Source organism: Natator depressus, chromosome 9 (genome assembly GCF_965152275.1).
Source record: "Natator depressus isolate rNatDep1 chromosome 9, rNatDep2.hap1, whole genome shotgun sequence".
Classification (NCBI taxonomy): domain Eukaryota; kingdom Metazoa; phylum Chordata; order Testudines; family Cheloniidae; genus Natator; species Natator depressus.
In genome coordinates this window covers 87317261-87344831 of record NC_134242.1, presented here as the reverse complement: position 1 = coordinate 87344831, position 27571 = coordinate 87317261, and the positions used below count along the sequence as shown (strand labels likewise).

Below are 27571 nucleotides of genomic sequence, written 5' to 3'. Positions count from 1 at the left end.
TTTCTTCTAGTCTGTCATTTGTGTTGTCTTTTAATTTCATTGTATGCCCCCTGGTTGCATTATAGGAAAGGGTAAATATGGGGGCTTGACTAGTTTGCTCTATCCCCATTCATAATTTTAGCATACTTTTACTATGTCCTTTTGACCTTCCCTTTCCCAAAGTAAGTAATCCTGTAATGTGCTCACACTCCCTCTTCCTCTTTTGTCACTATTCTTTCCCATTGACTCCCTTTATCTGTTGCTCCAAATCCTTCCTTAATTCCCTTTCATTTTGCTTCTGTCTATCTCCACTATCGCTGTATCTGTAAGCTGTCTACTGTAAAATTAATCAGGTTAGCTAATCAAAATGCTGGCATTTACATAAAGTTCAGTTAATTGTGTCTCCTCTATTTTATGAGGAAATATCGCTAGAAGAATTTTGTATTCTGATTAGCTGAAAGGTTCTTCTTGTAGTAAAAAAAAAAAAATAAAAAATTAAGCAGTAAGACACCATAGACAGTACATTTCTTGGCAACTGTAGCCTGCATTGGACTGTGTTAAGAGAAGCACAATAACTGCTAGCACTACACTGCCTGGAGTTCTCCCTTGCAATTAAGAAATGGAAATTACAAAAAGGATCAAGTCAGCCTGGTGCATTTGGGGTGAGTTTCATGCCAGCAGATACCACCCAAGCGCCTCTGCACTTTTGTGAATTTTGTCATTATTTTGTATTATTGTCATGAGTACAGCTCACCGACAGTCAGAAAGCACCATGTGTGTGTTGTGTCCCAAATTTCACAGCCCTTTTCTAATCCATTCCTTGATGTTACAATTGGAACATTTTATCTAATTATAAATCATTAACTTCTCCACTTCAGCGCTCAAAATTTCCCAGTGTCCCAAATTGCTAAAAATTGCAGCTCTGACCACACTGCAGAATCTAGACTGTATTTAGTTAGGTAAGGTTTGGGTAGAATATGGTATGACCTAGAACTCCTTAAAACTCCATAGTGAAGTACATAAACTATTTGCATTATATAAATATTCACACAAAAGTAACTGAACTCCCAAAGACCTGTCCCAGGACAGACTGGGTTTACTGTAAAACTTGAAAGATTATCTGGGAGGCAGTCTCTTGGGTTGTCCAAAATCCTGGTCAGGAACGAGAGGGAGGCTATTACACATTTCACCATGAGACATATCGTGTCCCTGTCTTCCAAAAGAAAGGCACAGTGATTGATAACAATGCCAGCAGTACTGGGTGATAGGGGCTACAGGAAGACTGATAATGAAAAAAAAATACATTAACACCTTTGGACAGAGAAGATATTTTTAGAAAGATTATAACTAGATTCCCCAGTTTGGGGATGAGCAGAGTGCCAGATTCCTTTGATGATGGAGCACCCATCCTTCTGGCCTCTAATGGACACCAGTGGGGCTCTCCCACCTCTCCTCCATCCCTGACTGCTTTTTCTGTTCCTCTGCCCTAACCTCCATGGCACTAAACAGCATTTCCTCCTGTGTGTTGCCGGCTGTGTGTAAGGCAGGCGGCACTCAGTCTCCAGCAGAAGAGAGAGAAAATGTGGCAACAGAGGCCAGACAAAGGGAAGTGGGGCTGTAGGAAGGGAGAGCCAAGAGGGATAGAACTGAGATGATGTGGGGAAAGAGACCAAGGCAAATGTGTCATGGCAAGAGTGGAAATGGGGGCAGAGTCTGATATAGTGGAGAGAGGAAGGAGAGCTCCAACCAGAAAAATGTTGAGAAATACTGGATTATAAAATATACAGTGTTATATCCATGTAAGTCCCAGGCTATTAGAGAGACAAGGTAGGCGAGGTAATATCTTTTATGGGACAACTTCTGTTGGTGAGAGAGACAAGCTTTCTAGCTACAGAGAACTCTTCTTCAGGTCTGGGAAAGGTACTCAGTGTTACAGCTAAATAGAAGGCTGAAGAGATAGTTTAGCATAAGTAGTTAGCATATATGGTAAGGGACCATTCCAGGTGAACTGGCCCATTAACACCCATTGGACAAAAAGGGGGTTTAGTGAGTTACAGATTGTTGTCATAAGCCATAAATCCAGTGTCATTATTAAGACCGTGATTTTTAGTGTCTAGCAAAGGTAAATAGTTAAGCCTGCGGACTTGTATTTCAGAAGTGTTGTGCAGGTTTCCTTTGAGGATGAGGACTGATAGTTCAGTTAGAGAGTGATCACTTTGTGAAAAGTGTTTGCCCACAGGTGATAGGGTGTTTTTGTCTTTTATCATTTTCCTGTGAGCTCATTTGAGAGCATAGTGATTGTCTGGTTTCACCCACATAGTTGTTATTGGGGGCATTTAGCGCACTGGAAGAGGTACATACTCCCTTGTTGCAGGGTCCTAGTGCCTAGGCTCCAGCCCGAGCCCAAACGTGTACTCTGCAATTAGACAGCTCCTTAGCCCAAACCCTGTGGGCCTGAGTCAGCTGGCACAGACCAGCGGGGGTTTTAATTGCAATGTAGACATACCCTAGAAGGCCGCAGCTAATTACAATACACAGGACAAACTATACTAACCTGTAACAGAGAACATAGACCAAAGGAAGTAGACTCTGAGCTAAACAAAGACAGAGGTTGATCGAGGAAGGATGTCCTGCTGGAATCAGAGAAGGGGAGGCATCAAATAGGGAACAATCTTGCCCTGGCTTAAGGAATGGACTAGGTGACTAGTAGCTCTCTTCCATCTCCATTTCCAACATTTCCTCAAAGCATCATGAAAAGAAAAGAGCTGTCTTTATACTGAGACATTAATAAACATGAGCAGAATGCAGTATTTTCACCTCCGAGAATTGTGCTTTCCAATAGCAATGTCATTGCCCCACGTGCATGTCTAAGCCTACAGTGATAACCTGTACTCATCAGGGCATATGGGATGACTTTGCTATCTGTACCCTATCTCTCTATTCCCCTGTGGCCCGTCATGTAGGCCAACCTACAATTTGTATGCTCAGGGATATCTCGAGATCTTTCTTTTCCTGGCAAAGTAAATGTAAGAGCAATGAAAACTGCATTGGGATCCAATTCTCTAGAGACCCGGTTTGAAAGGGCCTAATATTCCTCATGAGCAAGATGAGCCAATCATTCACAAGGAGCTTTTTTATTCTGCAGAGCACCAGAGGCGAATGAACAAGGGAATCTACAGAAATGCATCAGCGGGGGGGGGGGGGGGGGGGAGGGAAGAGGGGAAAAAAAATGTGCTGGACCAACTAGGAGCCAAGGTGCGAGACAGGCAGCCTTCCCGGGAAAAAGGGCTGTCTGGGACTCCTCATCCTTCCTTTCTCCAGGGCTGGATTCTCTTTGCCATCTTCCTCCTGTCCCTGGTGGTTCCCCCTCTCTCCCGCCTCTTCACAAATGCTTCCCCTTCCAATGGCTCCAACACCGCTTCTTGGAGGGCTCCTTCACCAGTGTTAACACCCCCTCTGCCTAATCCCTGTCACTGGGGGCTCTCCCTCCTCATCCGTCCAGGCCCCGCTGCCTCTCCTCACCCCCTCAATCTCTCAGGGCTTCCCTTCTCAGAAGCCATTTTCTCCCCTTCTCTTCCTCCTTTCCATCTCCTTCCCCCACCGTCTCGGCCTGTGGTGGTTCCTCCACACACAGCCTCGTCTCTGCCACTCTCCCCCTTTCCTCACCCCTCCACTCCTGCCTCCCTCACCATTAGCTGGAGTTTCCCCTTTGGCAACCCTCTCCTTTTATCCCCCCTTCCTGGTAAGGCCCCACTCAGCACCCTTTAAACCCAGGTGGGTGCCCCACTCAGACCCTCGCCCGTGGGGGTGGGCGGAGGAATGGTCCCTGGTGGCTCCCTGCTTCTCTCCCCCTCCCCTTTCCCCCAAATCCTAGGCAATGTCCCTCCCCACCCTATCTGGTGGATCCCTCCCCCCGCCTAGTCCTTCCCCCCACCCCATCCGCTCCTACCCCTGAAGGGTCTCCTTTTTCTCCTCCCCCCTCAATCCCAGTGGGTCTTCTTTAACCTCCATTTCCCCCCCCCCCCGCATACCTGCTGCCTTCCCCTCCCCAGCCCTGCCCCTTCTATTCCCCGCACCCACTGGTCGGTCCCCGGGGCAGGCAGCGCTCCACAGGGAGCGTTCCGCACCAGCACCAGCTGCTGCTGCTCCCTGATTAGGTCGAGCAGCCTCTCCCTGCTCTCTCCTTTTCCAGTCCCCCATCCTCCCTTCATCCTTCCTTCCTTCCTCCCCTTTCCCTTCTCTTCCTACCTCCCTCCCTCTCTTCCCTGCCCCCCCCTTTCTCCCCTCCCACGCTCCCCCTCCCCCTCGTCTCCCAGACACACACACACACACACGGGCAATGCAGCCTTAAAGGCTGGTCCACGTGAGGCTGGTGTGTGCCTATTGATTGCATCGCGGGGCTGCTGCTGAGGCGGCCGAGCGCCAGCGCTGGGGCTTTGCAGGCTGGGGGGCTGCAGTTTGCGGGGAGCACTTGAAGGATGTGCGGCTTGCATTCAACGTCAGATCAAGTTTGATCAATAACCCCCATCCCGGCCCAATTGCAGGAGCCTCTCCGACGGGGAAGGGGGCGATCGTTTCCTCTTCTCTGCCCACCATCTTTGGGGGGAGGGGGGAGGAAGTCCCTGCTTTTGGGGGGGGGGGTCTGCGCGGGGGGCGAGAGACAGGGGCGCAAGCCCAGCCTCGCAGTCCAGGAGCCCTTCGCGGCTGGGGCGGAGAGGAAGAAGAGAGGGCTTGCAGCATTCGCCGCCTGCTCGCCAGCGTTGTTCTTATTCATCGCCTCTCCCGTTGCGCCCCATGCCTGTTCGGTCAGTTTCGTTTTAGGAACTGAATTGAAGGGGGCTGAAGAAAAATGGGGCAAGCCGTGCCTCAGACTCTCCTGCTTTTGGTGGCGGGTCTTTTGGGGGAGTCTTTGGGAGGATTTCCAAACACCATCAGCATAGGTAAGCACCATCTTTTCGGGAATGGAACTTGAGCTGAGCCGAGTTATTTCATCTCCTTTGCCTTTTCAGCTGCAACTCTCTCACCTCGAGGCATTAAACATAGACCCCCCCCCCCGTCCCCCCATAGGGGAAGAGACAGGGGTCTGGTTAAAGCAAGGCAGCTGTTTGCATGAAATGGGGAGGGGGCGGGTGCATTGCTCTCCTAGATCCCTGGTGGTCTCAGGAAGAGAGGGACTTTCTCTGGGGAGGGCGGTGCGAGACTGTATTTTCCTTTCCATCGGGCGCATTCCTGGAAGTCACCAGCGTGGTTTCTTCTGAAATTGTAAAAACCTCCCAGGATCAACTTGCCTTGTTTTGAACAGAACGAAACAGCGGCGTGGAAGGACTTCCGTGCCGTGTCCAGCGGCGGAGGCAGGGGGCTGTGTGCGCCCTAGGCTGGCACCGGGCGTGGGAGAGCAGGGCAGTGCAACAGAATCAGGAAAATAATCAATCGCCTGCCTACTAATGGCACAAAGAGGGGAGCTGTGTGAGCGTAGTTTTCGTTATTATTTAGCTGTAGGGAAAAAGTTCCCTGCCTATGGGCCTTGGGGGTTAAGAGACTCCAAGCCACGCTGAATTACTCTTCGTATTTGTTCACCTCAGTACCCAAAGGGAGATTTGACCCATGTTCGTAGGAAATCGTGCCCCACAGCAGCACACTGTACATGGGAAAAGCAGGGAGGGGGCATGCCCACATTTAGTCTCTCAAATCCACATTTGGGGACCTAAACAAAAGTGGCCTGATTTTCAAAGGTGCTGCCGAACACCTGCTGCTCCCCTTGATTTCAGTGGGAGTTTGGGGTGCTCAGCACCTCTGAAAAGCAGGACACTTCTTTATTTACATGCCTGTATATGGCTTTAGGAGCCTAGTTTTAGGCACCCAAGACTGACAATTTTGGAGTACAGATTTAATATATGCACTATATGCACCTCTCTAGCTTCATGTGTTCACTGCTGCTACATATGGCCTGTAAATATAGCTTCTTACACCTGCTATTTCTAAGGAATCCTTTTCAGATCTTTGTCCTTTTGTTTTTTTTCACCATAGGTGGACTTTTCATGAGAAATACTGTTCAGGAGCACAGTGCATTTCGATTTGCTGTGCAGTTATACAACACAAACCAAAATATCACAGAAAAGCCCTTCCATTTGAACTATCATGTAGACCATTTGGACTCCTCCAACAGTTTTTCGGTGACTAATGCTTGTAAGTATCTGCTGTTTTTCTGTAATTTAGCATGCTGGTGTCCCTGTCTGCGTTTTTTTTTAAAATTCTCCCTGACATAGTGGAGCTCTAATTAATATTTCGTGTACTCTAGTGCAACAAATGTGGTACTGACAAAAGGCTTAATGGGTTTGCAGCATTGCATGGTTGGATAATATCTTAGGGAAAGTTTTATCACCACTTCTCTTCACCCCTTAAAAATGTAAATTTTTTTAATGGTTTTCAGCTAGACTTATTTATAAAGCCAAGATTTATAGTTTAGTGAACCCCTGCTGATGATACATATCACTTTATTGTTAAGCATAATTGCATAATTTGACAAGCAACACCATGTAGGAATAAAACATGAAAAAAAGCCATTTTCAAGTGACCTTGAGGAGACAGAGCTAGATGGGCTTACTGGCCTCCTCCTACCCTAAAATATCCTCCTTTTTTTTTCCTGACGGAGAAAGCCCTGATCAAAACCAACGAGACTGCAAACTGATGAATGCTGTTAGAACTGAGGGGAGTGGGAAAGGGAAGAGAAAACTTGGCATTTTGAAAAATAGCTCTGCACATGCAGTAATTCCATATAATTTGATTCTCCAGTAGCAATCAATGCAAACTAGAGGTTGGAGAGGAGTGTCTGTGTGTTTAGAAACAAAATCCCTGCCTGAAAGTTTGGTGTGTGTTCTGCATTTAGCAAGACTTATTAAATTACCCATAACAGTGGTTATATCTGAATGAAGTTCTTATACAGATCTGAACACTTGGAAAGTTTTCTGAAAAGAAAGCATTGTACTAATATGCAGTACTACATTGTTGTTGGTAGGTTTAAAACCTCGTATCTTGAACTGCTAATTTAGAGAGTGTTTAATGTTTTGTTTTGTGATATAATCATTTTTGTACAGTGCCTCTCTAGATCACTATAATTTAAGTACATATTTTGTTAGACTGGATGACCAGATAATTTAACTTCCTCTGGATTTGAAATATTTGGCCAGAAATTTGACAGTTCGAAAGTATTCTGTAAAGACATTTCTGTGAAATATGTGGATTGCTATTCTAATACATACCCCATGTGCCTCCTTCCTAATAGTACAGGGTTAGCCTTTTTTAAGGGGTTGGGATTAGGACTTAAAAATCTAAGATACCCAATTATAATATTTGGTAATGTGTTAAAAAAGGCACAGAAAAGTATGTTTGTTCTTTGCATCTTATTTTACTAATCCTATCCTGCCTCAACAGCTCTTACAACAAACATCTGGCTGTTAATCCTTAATCAGTGTAATCCCTTCAAGAGGCTGTATCTCAAATATAGTTTCCTAAATATCAATTATATGGATTTAAACTAAATACATTAAACAGCGACGCTGATTAATAATTGGTTTTTTTTAAACTTCTGTAGGTTCCTCTTAAGATAAGTGGGCCATGCTCCCTTTGTCAATGGTCAGTTTATTATTTAGTCAGCGCATTGCTAATTTTCTGAGAGCTAACCATGTTTGAGGGTTGTTTAACATGTGAAAATTATGGTAATTTAGCAATTTTATGAGTTGGTTTTCTGTAGCAAACTGAAAATGGTGCTGCATATTCCAGGGAACATATCGTGTGGTGAAATTTGGGAAAAGTTAAATCCCTGGAAGCACCTTAGTCCAGGGAATATCAACTTCGACAGTGTATTGAACAATAACATATGAGGGTAAATAAATAGAAGAAAGGAAATGAAAAGGTGACCTTGGGTCTATCTATGCCACTGACCTCATATGCTGATAGAAGAATATTTACAGTCCTACCTTCTGAACACTTAGGGTCCTTGCAGTTACAAATAAATAACTAGAAGGGCTGTCCTTCTTCTCAGATCTGCAAGCATTTATCTTTGAAAGTCGGAATGCTCATACATACCAATGTACTAGGATGAACTAATGGCTCTTCACACTGCATGGCTCACATGTAAAACTGTCTGGCCTAAGTATCCTCAATCAGCTTGTCGTTTCCTAATGCAGTAGTAGGTAATTTCAGGGGGCAGTGTATTAGTGAAGGAAAGTTCCTCTCTCAACATTTTTACTCCTCTTGAAAATAAGAATAAATTGTCTCAAGTGCTGTTACACAAGCTTTTTATCGATATCTGCAATTGGCAGGGATCCACATTCGAGAAACCTGCAGTGACTCCACTGATTCCCATCGCCAGTAAGAATCACTGTGACTGACTCTGTGAGGGGCTGATGGAAAGGAATTGGGGGGGGGGGGGGTGGAATCAGTGATTGTCCCATATGTAGTCCAAGCATAATGTGGGTTTTAGTCAATATCCATAAACCATCAAATGCCATTACCCTGCTGTTTTGAATTGGAAGTATTTGCAGGTAGGGGCGTGTGAATGAGAGAGTGAAACAAGAGGGCATCCTACTCCGAAAAATGTTTTGATAAGACTGTACATCCCACTTGGTGCAGTCTGGTGCATTCTAGAGGAAGAAAGAAAAGGTTCTTCTAAATATCTTCACAAGACCGAGATAAAAAGCCACCTCTGCTAGGGGTGATTTGGCAATATCCCAAAAGGGGGAAAAATTCCTTCAGGGGCAAGAAAACCCCTGCCCCAAACTCCCTCTAATGCCCCTCTTCAATTAAAATACTGCATAATCTGGTTTTCTTATATAGTCTCTGTACACCCTGCTTCCATTCTCAGTACTGAGCAGATATATCTACAGTAGCTTTCCATCCATCTGTTTATTTAGAGTTATGATATCTGCAGAGAGAGAGAGAAAAAACACTCAACTAAGGATTCAATTTTTCCCTGAAAAAGCTGAATTAAAGTTTATTGGTGAAGTTTTGCTGATTTATTACATATTTTAAAATATGCACCCATCCATCTGCAGAGAAAACACCAGGGGAAAAAGTAACTGGAGCTGTATATACATAAAAAGGAGGTAAAACACAGACATTAGATCTTTTCTTCAAAATTTCTCACAAAGGGAGTGAGTAGTCTTTGTCAAAATAATTTGAATGTAACAGCTTAAATGTATAATAACTTCATCACTGAAGCATGTTTCAGGTTTATATTATAATCTCTGATGGAGTATGTTAGCATTAATGTTGAATTATGCTTAAGGTTCTGTAGATCACATTCCCTAGAAATAACCCGCCTATGTCTGTCCGCTCTGCACTTGCAGTGCACTACAATACATTGCTCTAGCCTCTGCAGTGTCAGCTCATTAGCACACAGATCTCATATTCCCTCTCTGCACTGTCATTGCAAAAATTGCTGTTGTACACCTTTACAGCCAACAAATGTGCTCTTGGATTACATACCGTTTGCAAGAAGTATTTAGAAAAGTAAATCCAACCTTAAGGTTATTCACGGTGGAATTTTGCAAGGGAAAGCATTACCTTTAATAAAAATCTGTTGATCATGTAATAGTGATGGTGGGATATGTAAAGGGAGAAAAAGACTTTGATTGCAGAATTTAATTAATCTACACACAGACTCCCTCTGCCAGCTCAATCCAACCCATGAGCTGCAAATTCCTGTCCCATCGATTTTTCTAACTCATTTCTCATATCTGCTAACCCACAAGGTTCCTTTTATATTATAACAAATTCTGATGTTTAGTGTCCTTTCCACAGGCATTTCTTCTTTAACTAACCAAAGGGAGAGAGGGTAATTACCTAATTATCCTAATTTGCCAAGATCCATTGAACTATTTGTTTGGGTACTTTCTTAAGGAGTAACATTTGTAGCTTTATTTGAATATTGTTATTCGTTGTACTTATGTTCTTGGTAATTAATCTTTAAAATTCAGTCTGACAGGATTTTAGAGTAGGAACAGTTGCTTTTTGTTGCTGCAATAACATTGTAGACATAGATACTGCAAAGAATGTAACAAGAAACATTTCCTATTTAATTTTATTTATTCCAACACACACACACACACACACACTTTCTTGTTTGCTGCTGCTCAGTATTTTTTTGCCAGTGGGCAGACAATTTGCTTTCCTCGCATCTGTGCTCTCTTTGACCAGCTGGCAAAGGACACTGATGCTCAAAGTGGTCAGATCCCTGCTGCCAAAGACTTAAACGTGTCTGTAAAATTCTTGCAAACTTTGGGCCTGATGCGGGGGGCTTAGCCTGAGTAAAGACTGCAGATTAAATCTCTTACTAGCCTGCGTGGGGAATGGAATGAGGGTTGTGTCAGTGTTAAATCCATAATACAACACTTTAAAATGTGCTTTCAAAATAATTCTGTTCCTAACAGATTAGCAAATAGCTTTAATACTATGGATATTCCATAATTAGGAATCATTTTATTTAGTGCTCTGTTTAAAACAAAAAATCCCATGTTCATTCAATTGTTAAAAATTAAAAGAGCTGATGTTAAAATTTCTGTGTCTTTGGGCATATGGGACTACAGCAAAAAGTTGTGTTTGCACTAGAAGTTGTAACCATTTAATGGAAGAGAGTTTGTGGTTAACCTTATGGTGATTATGTTGCCAGCAAAGAACTGTGATATTTTAAAATAAGATTCGATTTTAAAATTAAATTGAAAAACTTCAATGAAAAAGTTCCTTGTCCCTTTTCAGATGTTATGATTTTATTCAGTTGATTTAGTACAGAAGGGGGGAAAAGTCCAATATGAATAAATACATATTGATAAAGCTCCATAAGTATGCATAGTGCCTTACAAAGCAAGCAAAGAAGCAAACTTACAATCTAAGACACCACACACAGTCCCCCTAACATCAGTTAATTTTCAACCAGAATTTGTGCAGGGGTAGAAATCTGCACATGCATTTCCTTTTATTGGACTGCAAACAAAGCCCCACGTGAATGGTCTTCGTTACTCCAGTGGGACTAGTCACGTGAGACAGAGAGCTGTAGGGTCAAGCCAAATCTATGACAATTTTGAAACAGTGGACAGCAGTTCATCTCCAAGAGACTATGGAGACATCCTGATTTGGAGATAAGCATTGGTGAGTGGGTGTGCTAAAACAGATTCGTAAAGGGTAGAGCACTTGGGACTTGATCCAATAAACATTGAAATCAGTAAAAACAACAAGGAGTACAGTCTGAAGAAGTGGGTTTTTTACCCACGAAAGCTTATGCCCAAATAAATCTGTTAGTCTTTAAGGTGCCACCGGACTCCTTGTTGTTTTTGTGGATACAGACTAACACGGCTACCCCCGATAATTGAAATCAGTGGTTTTTTCCACTGAGTTCATCAGACATTGGATTAGGCCCTTAGTGACTGGGAAGTGGAGGCTATGCCAAGTGTTGGGTTGTCATGAAAGAAGATGAGAAAGCAAGAGTGGGAGAAAGTGCTAATTTTACGTGTAACTTTAATGAGTCTTTATCAGCACAATCCAGCAATTGTATGTTTTTCCCACTGAAAGAGTTTAAAATGCACACTTTGCCATCACTCGTTCATGGAATACAAATTTAGTTAAGACTCTTTTTAAGTCGTAGTCTTGTGTTATCAATATAGCCGCATGATTTATTTTGAAGTTGCAACGTTTTTGATTTCTACTTAGTTCAGTCAAGAGTCAAACAGACCAATATCTTTGAAAAGTATTTCTGGTGCATTTAACATAAGATATTTTGGCTTCATATTTAGATATTTATGTTATAGTTTAGACTGTCTGTCTTAGTGAAACTTTACATGACAATGTACTAAAGCAGTCTCCAACTTTCACGCACCAGGGGGATTTTTTTCTCTTCCCTATGTGTACATGTTTTATATGTACAGGGGGCTGAAGCTGTCCCTAAATGTCATGCAGAAATGCTGGGTGCTTAACATTATTCCTGTTTGTCTTCAAAATGTTAATGCATCTTTGCCTTATGATATAGAAATCTAAAACTTAAACTATGAATGTTCCCTTCAACTTTTGAATTTAGTTATTTAACAATATAGACATTCAAAGAACATGTTGTTAAGAAGGCTGAAAGCACTGTAATAATGTATGTTACAGGGATCGCAAACTGGTAGTCCATGTTCTGGAGTTTCTATGGTTTCTAGGAATCTGTCCTACACCAACAAAGTTGTGGGTGGAACATGTATCGTTATGTGCTTGGAGATAACATTTTCAAAGAAAGTCTGTGCCTTTTTGGTTAATCTCTCATAAATTAGTCATTAAGGCTGAAACTACTCCCCTTTCCTTCCCACACAAAGCTAGAGTGAACAGGGAAATTGGCTTTTAATGTTGAAAGGAAGCGCGTGTGTGGGGGGGTGGGGGAGAGAAAGAGAAGGTCAATGAATCCATCCTCAGCTCAGTCTGGGGACAGGGCAGCCCTTGATGGCTGCTTCTGAACCCCGTTTACTGAAACGGCAGCCACGGACTCTCTCCCCCTTACTCTGGGTTCCCAGCTGTTGGAGCCTCATAACCCTCTTCTTCAACCCTTAACAATTCCTTCCTTGCTAACATAGAGCCAGTGCATAGCCCACCATCCCCAGCATGCAGAAGGTACAGGGACCCCCATGTGCAAGTTCTCTTACAGAGGGGCACTGTGTTGCAAAGGACCTTGCACAGACACTTGAGCAAAGGGTGAATTTCACTTTGTGTTGGAAAATAGCCCGTGTGAACAGCCTCTTGCTAGAGTGGAGTGACCTCTCTGATCACTGGTAGTTAATTACTTTGAACATGTAGATATGCTGAAAGGTGTCTATATATATATATATATATACACAGTTTGATCACTTTCACTTGTACATCATGGGGTTACTTTTGGAGCATCTCATATTATAATCAGAATTTGCTTAGGTGCTGTAGAACCTACCCACATGAATTCCAAATGAGAATTTTTTTAAAGGTAGAGCTGCATTGTAGCTCCACCCTCTCAACCCCTTTTTCTGTCATGGAAAAAGAATTACATTAAAAAAATTGAACCCAGTTAATGCATGAAATGTGTGTCCATTCCTATGTAGCACTGTCTGAACGTGTGTGTATATGATCTTCTTTCATTGTGTTCAGTCCGATATTTCCTATCTTAACTTGAGAAATTGTTTTAGTTCTTAATTTCATTATCAATAACTTTTCATACATGAGCATCCAGTGTGTGGCTTAAAAAGCAGAACTTCTGTACAGATATGGTATGGCTCGGTGGCACCAGTAAGGCACTTGACTTCAGGACTCAGGGGTTCTAGGCTCGGCTCTCGCACTGACTCAGTGCGACTTTGGGTAAGTCAGTTAGGCACTCAGAGCCTCACTTTTGCCATCTCTAAGACAGGAAGAATCAGATTTCCCCGCGTCAAATAGATATTACAAGGCTGAAGCAATGTTTGATTGTAAAGTACTTTGAAAGCACTGGGTAAAAGTACATTTTACATCTTAATCAGCAGCCCAACCCTCCCCCCTGCCACCCATCGTCAAGCTTGACAAAATAAAATGAATGTTGTGCTTATTATCCTCTCCAGAAGAATAGTCCACAGCCTTCTGACAGTCCCAGAACATGTGTTCTAGCTGTAGAGCAGGCCACCTGTCACTGCAGAGAGCCACAAAGGAAAAATACCCACTTCCACACCTGGAATTTGCAAAGCAGGGAGGAGAACTCATATTAATGAGTTCCTCACTTCCCACATGCTACAGCTCTGTATTCCAGGTCTGGTCCACATTACTACAGCACTTGCATAGGCTGTGAGAGGACGTGGGAGGAGATCCACGCTCCATATAGGGTGCAGCGATACTGCACCCTTTGGGCGGCATTTAGTGTAGACATGCATAGTCCCCCTAGCACAGGTAAAAATAGCAGTGTTGATGGGGAGGCATGGCTTAACCAATAGCGTAAAGCTGCCTGAAAAGTGTGGGTATTTACTCGAGTACATTACCATGCACGGCATTCTACTTGCCCAAGCTGTGCCCTGCCCTCTGCAATGCTGTGTTTAGCCTTCAGCAGACTCCAGCAACAGGGAAAGTCTCTGGCTCTGCCTTTCCCTGCTGCCTCCACCCTGCCAGATACTTCCCTCGGCACACTAAAAGGCTCCAGCAATGGACAGCTGCTGAAGTCATTTCCCACTGATCCCCTCTGCCAGAACCTTTCACTGATACCTGTAGCTACACACTGCTGTATGGGCATGGTGTGCTTCTCAGCATGGTGTGTAGCTATGCATACACTGCAGTCCACTGCCAGTGCTATAGTGTAGACATAGTCATACTTCCATGAGTGGTGGGAGGAGAAATTTCTCTATTGGAGACATGGCTGGCTGCTGGCTTCCCCTGTTCTTCTCTGTTGATGGTGCCCCCATCAGAATCCCACCGTTGCTGGTTTTGGCAGGACACCTGGTACAGCAAATGTTTGGGGCTTGTTGCCTCCTTTCATTTCCTTGGCTGACTTCTATTTGCAGACGTCAGCCAGAGGAAAGTACGATGGCTCTCGTGTCTGAACACTAGCGATGCTTTGGGACACCCTGTGATGTTGCACAGAGTTTGCAATACAACCCCAGGCGAGAAGGCAGCCTTGGGTTGCAGTGTAATTCTAGTGTTGACCTCTGGGGGAAATGACCCTCAAAATAGGGTGCAGAGCCTCTGCCAGCTACCAGCAATAGCAGCTAAATTGAGGTGTTCTGAGCCACTAGTTGTCATGGTCAGTTGCACCTTTTGCCCTAACAGGAGGCTGCTAAGTTGAACCGCAAGCTTCTTCTGAGGAGTAATAACTGGAAAGTCAAGATGTAGTGAAAGTTCACAAATGTACTCCTCAGTGCTGCTGTCAGTAATGTCAGTGGCACAACTCCTAGTGACCTCAGTGGTGAAGCATCAGCCCAATGAAAATAATATTGGTCAAACAATGCTGAAAAATCGAAATGAAAATCCAGATCCCAATCCTGAAAGGCTTCAACATAACTCCCAGTGATGTCAGTGGTGAAGCCAAGAAGGGAGTTGATGGCACTCAGCAACTTGCAGGGCTGATGCTTTTTAATTTGTATTTTTATGCTGCGACTAATGGTTTGTCAAATGACTGACCAAGAGAGTGTGAAGAATTCCACAGTGGCAGATCATGGCATGGCTCTTTGTTTGTCTTTGTAACCATGATACAAATTCTAGTGTTCCATTTTTTTAGGAAGTTATTTATTTATTTTTTCCAGCTGGTGAACTTTCCCTGGGCTGCCTACACCATGGCAGTTTGTGAAATTAGTTTTCATAAACATGTGGGACATCACAATTGATGTCTCTAAGTTCAAATTCGAATGAGGCACAGTGGTCACAGAGCTCAGGTTCATAAGCATTTGTTGTCTTCCAATAGTTAGACAAAAGCTATTCAGCTGCATTCCTCTGTTTGTGAACTACCAGTCTGATGTCCAGCTTTGCACTGAATCTGGACTAACTGAAACTGATATGGAGCTGAGGGTGAGAGATTCTAAATTGCCTTATAAGTTTAATATACTTTGGTGTGGGGTTTTTCTTTTCATTAAAGTGTTTTAGCCTCAATCCTGCAAGCTAAATCCTGCAAGAGCATCGATGGCACAAGGTGTTGTGCCTGGGTAAAAGATACAGGATTGGGCCCTCAACATAATTCCGTCTTTCTTTTTTATGTCCATTCTAAAGATGTTTCTTTATGTTGCATATTATTTGTAGCAAGCCTAAGAGTGTGTGTACTCCAGATAGGCCCTGAATGGGTTAATGTGAGCCTTAGAGGCCAATTAACATACCTGGCAGTACTAATGAGGGGGGTGGGGGGGGCTTAATTGATAATGAAGCCCGGCTGGGGAAAGGCTGGGTGGTAATTATAAAGCCAGGAAATTTGCAGCTAAAAGGGGCTGCAGGGAGAGAGTCTGCCGTCACTCTCTGGGCAATAGAACAAGTAGGAAGCCGCCCAGGGAGTCTGCAATGAGTCTGAGGGAGCAGACCTTGGCTGCCAGCTACAGGGTCCCTAGGCTGGAACCCAGAGTAGAGGATGGGCTTGGGTTCCCCATCAGCCTCTAGGAACCTGACATAAAGCCCCCTGATGTAAGGGGATAAAGACATTCAAAGCCTTAAGCCAAGGGGGTGCATGGACCATGGGGCCCGGAACTGGGGTTGAAGACCATGGGGTCCAGAGTTGGGGTTCCAAGGGCATTGGACTGTTATTTGTGGAACTTTGTTACCCCAGAAGGGAAGGACTATATAGTGATCTGGCTAGAGGGCCAAGTCATGATGAGGGAGTATCCCAAATCATGAAGAGAGCGAGAGGGGTCAAAGCATGAGTAACCAACGGAAGGGTGCACCAGCCATGAGGGGGCTCTCTTGCAGTAAGCGAACCTCTTTTCAAAATGTAGTAGGTGTTTTAGCCAAATATAAATGAATGTATGATCCCTACCCTGATGAGCAATGAAATAATGTCACAGGGAGAAAGTGGACATGGCAGCCCTATTCCAGCTACCCCTGTTTTCTTCTGGTTCCTTCCCTTCAAGCATGCCCATGCTAAGCTCCTAACTATTAACAGATACAGATAATAATAATCCTAATATGTATTGACTTGAGTGTCTTAGATGGCTGTGACCTTATCCTTCACAGCAGCATTACTTCAGCAGAGTAATTCATACCCTACAATGGGAGAACAGGGCCCTGAACTTCATGTAGCCTGATTCTATAGAAACATGTGGTTGGTAATGATTCACAGTGGATGGCAGACATAAGACAACTTGCAAGGTTTTGGAAAAAGCTCTGTACTTTTCACTAGTGTGCATGTGTATTTCTGTATTTTTTTAAATTTAAAAAGCACACCTGCCCACACAATCTTCTGTAGACATTTACAGTCACCAAAATAGGATATACTATTTATTAACAGGCTTCATGTGAAAACCATTCTCACCCCAGAAAAGAGCTCCACCCACATCCCACTATCACAGCACCTTAGGCTAAGGCCTGAAGAGACAGATGGGCTTCACTTTGTCAACAAACTCGGGCTTTGTTGGGCAAATGGAAAGGGAGTGAATTCCAGAGCCCAAGGGCTCTCTGCCAAGAACACACTACTTCCAGGCTCCAGCTGTGCAAATCTGGGAACTGCCAGCAAGCGTGTCACAGCTGGTCTTTGCCATTGCAATGGTACATGAGGAGAAAGACAATCCTTTACATAGCTAGTTCCCAAATCATATAGGGCTTAATACATCAAAGGCAACATTTTGAATGGTACACTGAAGCAAGCCAAGTAGTCTTTGAAAAGCCGGTGTAATGTGCTCTCTGTCATATGGATCGTGCCAAATACACCGTCACTGCCAAAAGAGGAGAGACTGCATAATTTTACTGCAGCTAGAACATGCCTGCAAAGCAGTATGGGTAAAGTAAAAAACAACAACTTTGTTTGAAGGTTGCTTCGTTTGCTTTCTGTTGTTTAGATTGTTCTCTCTTTGGGGCAGGGTCCTGTCTTTTCTGTGAGGAGCCTAGCATACTTATTAGCAGGCGTAATAATGTTCTGATAAAAAATGGACATTCATATTCATCAGGTATGCCTCACTGCCTGGTGCACTATCCTGCTATGTAACATAAGAAAAATCACGTGCAATGATGCAAACCAACTTATTCAAGATGATTGATGGGATCTAAATGTCTTTGTACTTCACTGCTCCACTTTCGAAAAAATTCGTCTATCCAGATCTTATGAGAAAAGCATTGGCCATCAAGATATCATAGAAACATAGGACCTGGATATACTGGGCCTGATTCTGAGCTCCTTTACACCAGTGTAAATCAGACATAACTCCACTGAAGTCAATATATAAACTGGTATAAATCCAGTGTGAGCTCAGAATTACCTGCTCTGTAATGTAACACTTACTTGTCTTTTGGAACTTCACAAAATGTTCAAGTTCTGTAGTGAGGAGTGTCTCTTTATAAACAATACCAGGTATCTCAGAAGTATGTGTAATAGACAGTGTAGTACAGAACCTGACAAGGAAAAAAATCATATTGAAACAAAATAAAGTACCTCAGATGCAAGATGCTGACTTTGCTTTTAGCCAGATTCATGTACGCACTCTCCATGTCCGTTTTCCATTTCTTCCAGTCATGTTACTACTTTTTCCAGTCAGCTATATCCCTTTCCCCACTTTTATTTTCTGTCTCTGTTTCCACTGATGGATTTTGCAACCCTTCCTTAATGAATAGAGAGGTTGGGTGCAACCCTGGCTCCAGTGAAATCAATGGGAGTTTTGCCACTTACTTCAGTAGGAGTCAAGATTTTACCCATTGTGTCACTTACTTGCCTGGGTAAAGTGATGTTGGAATTTAAGAAGATGGCACTTTTCCCTCAGATTCTGTACAGAGCCAATACAAGAGTGGACCCTGCCTGCCAAATGTGCTGTCCTTTGGGTGAAACATAAAGCTGGCACTTGACCAGTTGTAAACATCCCATGGTATTTTTCATGAGTAGTGGAGCTAACCCTGGCATCCCGGTCAAATTCTAATTTGGAAAACATCCCCTTGAAGTTTCATTAGATATGTGATTCTATACTTCCTGTCTTAAACTCATGTTGCTCTGCTCTGCTAACCGCTGCTGTTTCACACCAGCAGTGTCTGCATTTCAGTGATGAGTGAAGTGATCTCTATGTACATTGTAGGGCCCAATCTTGATGTTTAAAATGTGTTTTGTCTGAGAAAGGACTGAAAGATCAGCTCCATACTTTGTGTGCCAGTTAGTTAACCTATAAAAACAAAAGGTTGAGATCTTTGTTATTAAAAAAATAATTATTATTATCGATTGTAAATTGTTGATAATACAGATTTACTAAATTCCCAAAGTGCAGGCTTTGCTGGAAAATGTTTTACAGTTTCCCAGTTGTGTCGCAGATTCCCCAGGTTAATGAGAATTGTTTTACTCATTGATTCTAGAGTCTTTTACTCTGGTATGGGGTGTCTTGTCCAATATCTTCACTTGAACACGTGTGACAGCCTTCTGGACAAGGTTGCAAACTTCATTCATTTTGATTCCTCCTTTTTACTGTGTGATGTTTAAATTGCGTGTATTTGTATCTTGGATACTGAGGTGAGTTGGTGGATGCTGTTTGAGCCTCTCTTCAGATATATATCAGAATGTTACAGTAAATTAACATATGGTTTTCTTTAAGGTGCGAAAATTCTTTGGGCAGTTAAAAACATTTTATGTATTTTATTGATTGATCATTAATTGACCTTTCATGTAAAATCTGGAGATAATCCTTTTGGGTTCTCAGAAACCTTGTTGGACTATGAAATATATATTATTAGTGAACTTAGCACTTGTAAAAAGTGTCTGACTGATCATCCCGGAGACTAGAGTCCTCTTCCTAAAAACAGGTACAGGACTTTTTTTCAGGGCGGAGGGATAGCTCAGTGGTTTGAGCATCAGCCTGCTAAACCCAGTATTGTGAGTTCAATCCTTGAGAGGGCCATTGAGGGATCTGGGGCAAAAATTGGGGATTGGTCCTGCTTTGAGCAGGGGGTTGGACAAGATGATCTCCTGAGGTCCCTTCCAACCCTGATATTCTATGATTCTATGAAAGGCAGTAGCAGTGTAAGTTTCCCCAGTGCTGTCCTGCCAGTCTCAATTCTGAATGAAAGATGCTATAGAAGTGTGAAGTATTATTATCAAAACTATTGGATAATCAGGATTATCTGTGGCTTTGTTCTGCCTATGGTTCATTCTCTGCTGACTGGCTTCTCTGCTGTGACAGCCAACAAAGGGGTCAATTAGGGCCAATTGTAGGGGTGTGGTTTTTGTCACAATGGACTGTTTTCCTTTAAGAAATGCTCATTTCAGCACCCACCAAATGAACTGTTGGTTACTACCAATCTGCACTGCTTTCTAACTGGTTACCTACAGTTGAAAGGCTTTATGTTCCTCATTGCCAATTCCTTGAGCCATCCAGTGCCACCATTTGTTTTTTGTGGTTGTGTTCAGTTACAGTGTAGTTTAAAGCTAATCAATGCGGGAAGTAAGCAATGTTGTGGTGTAATGATTACAGTGTCTATTGTACAGGGGGATAATCCTCAATTTAGTGCTGGCTAGGAAAAAGAGCAGTAATATTGAAACAAATATAAAACAATGAAAAATCTGCAAGCGTGTAGAATATACTAATGCTCAAGGATTTAGGGTCTCCCTGTGAATTTTCTGCAGATACTGCAGCCTTTAAAAGTTTAATCCAAGCTTTCATTTTAAACCAGTTGTAGTCTTCCTGATTGCCTGGTGAAGTTAGCTTTGCAATCTGAGTCCCCAGCGAGGCAATAGCACCAAGAGGGGTATGCATTTCCTCTATTTATTCATTTTGGAGAGTTTGTTTTTCTTTAAAACCTAATTATGATCACTTAGGAGTTAACATTGTTAACCTCTTCACTGTTGGTCACGACGTCCGGGACAGCCAGCTGATGTGCCTTTCCGTTATGGGTGGAAGCACGCGTTGTGGTTTGACATATTCTGTACCGGTGAGGCTGGGCGTTTTGATGATGCTGGTAGTGAAATGTCACTTTGATTGCCAACATCTGAATACTTGAACATTAGCAACAGTCTTTAAAAGTGAAGGTATCAATGATAATTATTTATAGTGTTGTCAGCTAATGTGTTAGATTCCTATGGTGCGACTTACAGAATTTTGTGACTTTTCTATCAAACTTGACAGACAGCATAGAAGGCTGTTCGATGTAATAATAAAGATTTATATCACAGCTGCCTGCAGTAAAATTTGCTCAGAGGGCCCAGGAATCTTTTACAAGGTTCACCTTATAGAGTTTCTATTGAGTGCTGCACTCTGCACAGAGGCATTTGTGGTGACAAGGACCTTGGCTCCCATACCCTGGGCATCTACTTGCTGCAAAGTAGATCTACAAAGTACATCTACTTTTCAGCAGCTGAAAAGGCTGCTGCAATCCTGTGCTGCAATCCTCTGCAGTGATGTCTCATGGCAGCAAAAGTCCCTCCTAGAAGCAACGAGCTCCTTGGAACAGCTCTGATAGCTTTTCTGTTCCTTGGGGATCCCACACCAGGGCTGTTGTGATTTTTCTCCCCTCCCAAACTCAATTAAAAAACAGCCATGTGTGGGGGAAATGAGAGAAAATCAGATCATATATTTTTCTGCAGGGGGAGAAAGCATTTTTGGAAATCCTAGATCAGAGCAAGCCACAGATTCCAAGTCTCATGGATTTGGGGCAGTTTTCTATGGGAACTGAAGCTAGGTTGTTGAATGCCATAGAGCTGTTTTGGTTTGTTTTGTTTTCTGTCAGCTCTCTGAAGCCCAGTTCCTCTCCCTTGCTGTCAGTGGACAGGAGCATACAGAACTTTCACAAATAGAGCTATTCCACTTCACAGGGATTGTGAGCATTGCCTTTGTTTCATATCTGCCTGGGTTCACCTCCAACCCATCAACCTGCATTGCAATCTGATTCTCTGATTTGAACAAACCCAAAAGCTCAAAGAGAAACTCCATCTGAAGCTGCCAGATTTAACATTTAAAATAGTTCAGAATGTGAATTTTGGTGCCAACCCATAAATTTATCCAGGTTTTCAGTTATCCCAGGCCCACACCCACTCAGGTCACTAAATGAAGCTTTCAGTTAATATGACTTTTGAGTCTATTGCCAAACCCTGAGACCATATGATCTTTTTTCCCATAGCGTTGAAGCTTCCTTGAGAGGTTTCATCTCTATTACAGTACATGAAAGATCCCCCATATGTTTATAAATGATCATGTATTGAAATATGAGGGTCAGGTGAAGCCAAATTAAAAACAAAAATAAAAATAATTCTTCAACAGTTCTTTAGATTCTTGGAACCTGCCTTGCCTCCCAGTGATTTTTTGCACCAAAATTAGATTTCTATTGTCCTTGATGGTGACCCCAACAAAAAACAACTAGTAAGATTAACTTTATTTACAAATAACCATGGAGGTCATTCCATCATCTCAAGCTGTTTATTTGTGGACAGCCCAGTGAAACTGATGAAATTGCCCGTTGTCTGAAATGCTATTTCCAGTTGTTTGAATGAAATGTATTGATTATTTACAGGACTGTTCATCTCTCACTGGCACGCATACAATACATCTTATGAAAAGGTTGTGTCTCTGATGACAGCTGGGATGTGAAGTGATACACTGAATTATGCCTTCCTTGTATGCTATAAATACAGAGACTTCACCTTAATACTTTTTTAGTGTAGGTTACATTTTAAAACATTTCATACTTTGAGTACAGTAAGTTACTTAAAGGAAAGTATAATGGGGTATTGCTAAAGTAAACTCAGGAGATTACTATAATGCCTTCAATAAAGTCAGCCAGTTAAGAAATTTTGCCTGAAATGACCTCATATGATAAAACCCCAATGAGCGCTAACTGGTATGAACAATTGTCTGCTATACATGCTAAAGAAATTCAGTTTTATTAAATTAATAAAGGCTCCATTATAAGATAGACATATATGTGCCTTTCAGTCCAGGTTACAACCATCATGTGTGTTGAAAGAGAGACAAAAGCAAGAAGCAAAATCCATGTATAGTGCATACAGTAGCAATCTTCTGGGCTTATAGCTCATACTTTCATCTTTCTGATTTTCAGTAAAAAATTACTATAATTTGTGTTTTCTCTACAGTGACCCTAGAAAGTTTTCAATCCTTCATTCTGTCACTTAGTTAATGGTGTGTATCCCCATTGCTTGGGTTCTTCAGTCACCTACTTCTTCTGGTATTGAATTCACCCGAGAGATGCTCAGCAGATGGCTCTTTGGCTGCTGCTTCAGTACCCTTACTGCAGCAATCTGTTGTTCTAAATCAGAACGTTAACAAATACATCGAATGAGAAGCCAGTGTCTGACTTAAATGATGTGTCCTTTCACTGATGCTATATATATGATTGATTCATATTTGTACTTAACTATGCTCGTTAAATTAAAGAGTAAAATGTATATGTGCTTTGCTTTATAATTCCCATTGTCTTCTACTAGGGTAATTAAAATGTGGGTGGCCAGAAATAAATTAAAGCATGCTAAGGGTTTCTTAGTTCTACCATTACTTGCTAGTGTAGATCTGGAGTAACTCCATGGACTTCAATAGTTATTCCAAATTTAAACTGGTGAAATTGAGAGCAGAATTTCACCGTATATGCTCTAGATAAATGCCATCCACTTTCCTCAATGAGTGGGGGAGCTTGATGAGGCCAGCAGCAAAGAGGGAAAGTCCCAGCAGCGAAGGAGGGGACACTTGCCAAGGGACACACGCAGCTCCTCCTCCCCTGTGGGTCTCTGGCACCAATTGGCCAGCTGTGAGGGAGCAGTGCAGACTGGCCAGCATTCCCCAGCTCCCAGGATTTAACCTGGAGTGAGAGCCTCTTTAGGCTCCACTCCTCCAGCCCCATCCTACCCACTAGGAACAGGAACCCAGCCTGATAGATGCTTTGGGTCTGGCTGATCACCCGTTTGGGGGGTCAGGAAGGCTTTCTCCCCCAGTGGGCCAATTGGCAGAGGACCGAGGAGTTTTTCTGCCTTCCTTGCAGCACCTTCAACCATAGTGGGTTAAATAGGAAGCCGCTTAGTGCCTAACTGAGATACTTGGGTTGAATTATTAATTTGTCGCAACTTTTGGCCAGTTTCCAGTGCAGTTAAAAAAATTAAAATGAAGGGTCTCCAGAGGAAAAGACCTGTATTTGGTGGTGGGTCTTGAGCTTGTAGCCTTTGCGGTCTGAGGTCAGACCCTGTGGGCCGCGGTCCCCAAACTTCCGCACCCTCTGTCCCTCTCGCTGTCCCCCTCAGGGAGCTGAGTCCTGGCGGCGCGGGTGGGGAGGGGGAGGCTGAGAGCCTATCCCAAATTATGGGTGATATGGTAAGGAACCAATTAAATACCTGGCACAGGAGAGTACGGTTGATGGACGGGCAGCGCCCCTCTCCTGTGCTGAAATTTAATAAAAGTTGCAGTCTGCCACTTAGCTCCATGCATGTGTCTGTCTTCATTTCGCTGCTGGGTCAGCATCAATTAGCTTTTCACTTGTTGAGCACAATTTGAAGGGTAAGTCGTAGTTAAAACTATTGACAATTGTAGTTGGTTTTATATAAATGTGCATAAGTCTACAACTCTAGCAAGTTTACTAAATAATTGCACTTATGATGATGCAAAATATATAAAACCAGATTCTCAGCTAGTGTAAATCGGCCTAGCCACGTTGACTTCACTGAACCTTGGTTGGCTTACACCACCTGAAGGTCTTGCCCATAATTCTTAAAATGCTATTTTTGATCATTGTATTTATGCTGATGAAAATAATTGGCAATGCTGTAATTCTTAAAAGCAACCCATCACTATGCACTTGCTTGTTATTTAGTGATCAGAAGCTTAATTTCATTCACATCTTACCTCTCTATTGTAGTTTTTAAATATAATATTTAAAAATAACTCTTTTCCCCTAGCACAAACTACCAGTGACATAAACTGAAAAATTATCTTTTTATTTTTTTTTTACAAATAATAGCTTAAAAATATATAATCAAAATGCAGATAGAGAGGTGTTTCCTTAACAGTACATTGGACCATTGTAAATATTCATTTTAGCTTGAGATGGTGTGTTCATTTAACTGGTAATTCAGATCTTAGTGAGCCATTGCTCTTCAATAGTTTACTAACATTCCAGACTTTTGCTTTCTTTTCCCTTGTACCAGTTCCTGGAATGAGTCTACTGTACCTTGCAAGCAAGCTGCCATATTAATTGATGATATCTTTTTTGAGCAGATAATATAATAACATTGTCAAGGGTCTATTCTCTTATCAGCACAGAATATTGACATGCTCAAACTCCAAAAAAGCTATTGAGAGTTAGCTGAATAAATCTCATACATATCAGTTGGAGAATAGACCCCCTCTATCTTGTTAGCATGGAGCCAGTGTGAGTTGGATTCTTTTGATGATTTGTGCAATGCCTCATCTGACAAAATACAGCAGAAAAGGTAAAACAATAGCTATTGTAGTTGACAAAATTTAGAGCCTGTCTTCGGCTGTGAAAGTCTCTGCTTAATTGTTATAGAAGCTTTTCCTGCTGAAATTATGCAGCAAAGCAGCACAAACCAAACATTTGTGATGGACAAATTTGCTCCCACTGTTCATGAACCAGCTACATTATAAATGCAAACAGTAGGTGTTCATCTTACTTCTAATTAAAACATGTGTGCAAGCTTGGCTATTCAGCTGCGGTATCAAGTTATTCCAAAAGCTAACCTGGGAGTTGAAAAGCAGATATTTTTTCCTTGGTAAACTATTCTTAACAGCTTTGCTTTTCTAACTTTCTCAGCAAAAAGAGCAGTTTGAGGAAAAACAACATACAAAAGAGTCTTTATATTTTCTTGTTACTGAAAATTGTGATTCTTTCCATAGTTTACCACAGAGCAAAAAGGAAAATCCTCATAATATCCTAAGGGCTCTAATCTTCTCTAGGTTTTTTATTTATAAAGTGTGCAAGACATGTTACAATAAAAACTATAAACACTGGTTCCCTACTCTGATGTGCTTACAATCTAAGAAACAATCTTACAAACTCAGTGGGACTACTTGCATGTGCAAAGTGAAGCACTTGCATAAGTGTTGGTAGGCTTATGGCCAAAGACCCCAATCCTGCAAACCCTGTTTAGTATCTGTAGTGCTTTCTGTCCTGAACAATCCTATTGGTCCCAATAGTTTCCATTGACATAATGAAATAGCTCACGATGATAGGTTTCAGAGTAGCAGCCGTGTTAGTCTGTATCCGCAAAAAGAAAAGGAGTACTTGTGACACCTGAGAGACAAACCAATTTATTTGAGCATAAGCTTTCGTGAGCTACAGCTCACTTCATTGGATGCATTCATGATGACAGTAAGCACTATACTTGATAGAGGTTGTAGGATTGGACCTCTATTAAGATTAAAACAAAATGAAAGAAGGAGAGGAGAGTATGTTGTATGGGCACTAGGGAGGCTGATTATATTGTTTGAAGATAACAGATTTTTTTTTGTACACCTGTATAAAGTTCTTTATTACAACTCTTTCAGGGAGCCCAGTTGTCAACCAAGCACTTTAATAAGATATCCAAATCCTGCTTTCAGACGTAAAAAGATGGTTAAGATATTGCTCATTCAAATGTACACTGACCCTGAATTTCCTTCAGTTGTCTTTAATAGCAGACTGCAATGGGAGCTCAGAAGTGGTGGTGGTGTTCCAAGCTCCACCAGAAGTTGTCTTCATACGGGATCCACAGCACCAAACATCCACTTGTGCCTCTTCTCTTCATTTTGGCCCAGCACACGTCCCAGAGAGGATGTGTGCTGGGCATGCTGGCTTGTTTAAATGGCTTTATTTTTCAGAGGCAAGCATAATGACAGGTACCTTGATTAACCACAAGCCTGAGCATCTTCTGCATGTAGCTAACTACTTTTCAGAGTGTAATTTGTTTGGTAACTTTTTAAAAAAATTTTTTAGACAATAATGAACTTTTTCAAGCAAAAGGAAAAAAGGCATTATTGTTTTAATGGAGGAAATCTATTGACTGAATCATGTTTCCTCTTGGAGTGATATTCCTAAGCTTTAAACATCTTGATTTAATTATTTTTTTTTGTATTAACATTCTTTGTTTTCAATATTGTTTTCACTGCCATAGCCTCCTACGAGGCATATCTCATTTTTGTGCAGGTGCCGTCAGCTCTTATTAATGGCAAAATTTTAAAAGTTATAAATGTAAAGTGGCAGTGTCATATAAAATTATGATCAATGATGTTGCTTAATAAACCTACTCTACAACATGATTGCTTAGGAAATTCTGCGTGGAGACCAATATTCAAGTTGTATAATAGGAGATGAGCTTTACTACCCAATTCCCCAAAATCTCCTTCTACAATTCACTTTCAGAGTTAAATCTTTTAAAACAGGCAATTAATTATCTAGCATTTCCCATATCATTGGATCTAATTAACTATAGACTGGATTCTCTCATTCACTTGGGAAATTATAATGGACTCTGTATTAGAGTACCTGTAAATTCAGCCATTTTAGAAATGGTCTCCAGAATGTGGCTTACTTTTCAGAGGGCTACCGCATGGTACAGAGTGATTACCCTCACTTATTTACTTGACCTGTCACACTTACGCTGGGTATTTGAAGTTATGAAAATACTCGATGACACATTTGTTTACTTTAGTTTGAAAAGTCCCTTTGGTGAATGAAAATGTGTTCACTGTGTCTGTTTGATGGTTTCTGTCTACTCCTACTCTGTATCTTCCGTGATGTGATTTCATTTTACTTGTCAAAACTACTTGGAGGGGGGGGCAGGGTCAGCTTTATTTGGAATGATTTTCATTTTCTTAAATCTTATTTAAGAAAAGTCATTGTTTAGAGCACCACATGAAACCAAGACGGTTACGTTGCTTGCCTCTGTTTAAGACCTGATTGGGTAGATTTTTATAACCACTTTATACAACAACAAAAGGAAGTCCAGTGCAAAGCATATGAACAAATACAGCATGTCAAATGCACCTTTAGT

The 27571-nt window shown here is 42.1% G+C and overlaps 1 protein-coding gene across 4 annotated transcripts in view; it reads left to right on the top strand.

The window, feature by feature from the left end:
- Positions 1–4639: 4639 nt before the first annotated feature.
- Positions 4640–27571, top strand: part of GRIA3 (glutamate ionotropic receptor AMPA type subunit 3) — a 216256-nt gene continuing 193324 nt past the window's right edge. For 2 of the 4 annotated variants that reach the window (XR_012640792.1, XM_074962535.1), the window contains exons 1-2: positions 4642–4919; positions 6007–6165. Coding sequence is in view for 3 of the 4 variants with exons in the window: in XM_074962535.1 (XP_074818636.1) it covers positions 4829–4919; positions 6007–6165 (250 nt within the window). In the remaining variant the exon portion in view is untranslated. Of the gene's footprint in view, positions 4920–6006; positions 6166–27571 lie in introns of all 4 variants that reach the window. The other 2 variants (XM_074962534.1, XM_074962533.1) reach the window with 2 other exon arrangements.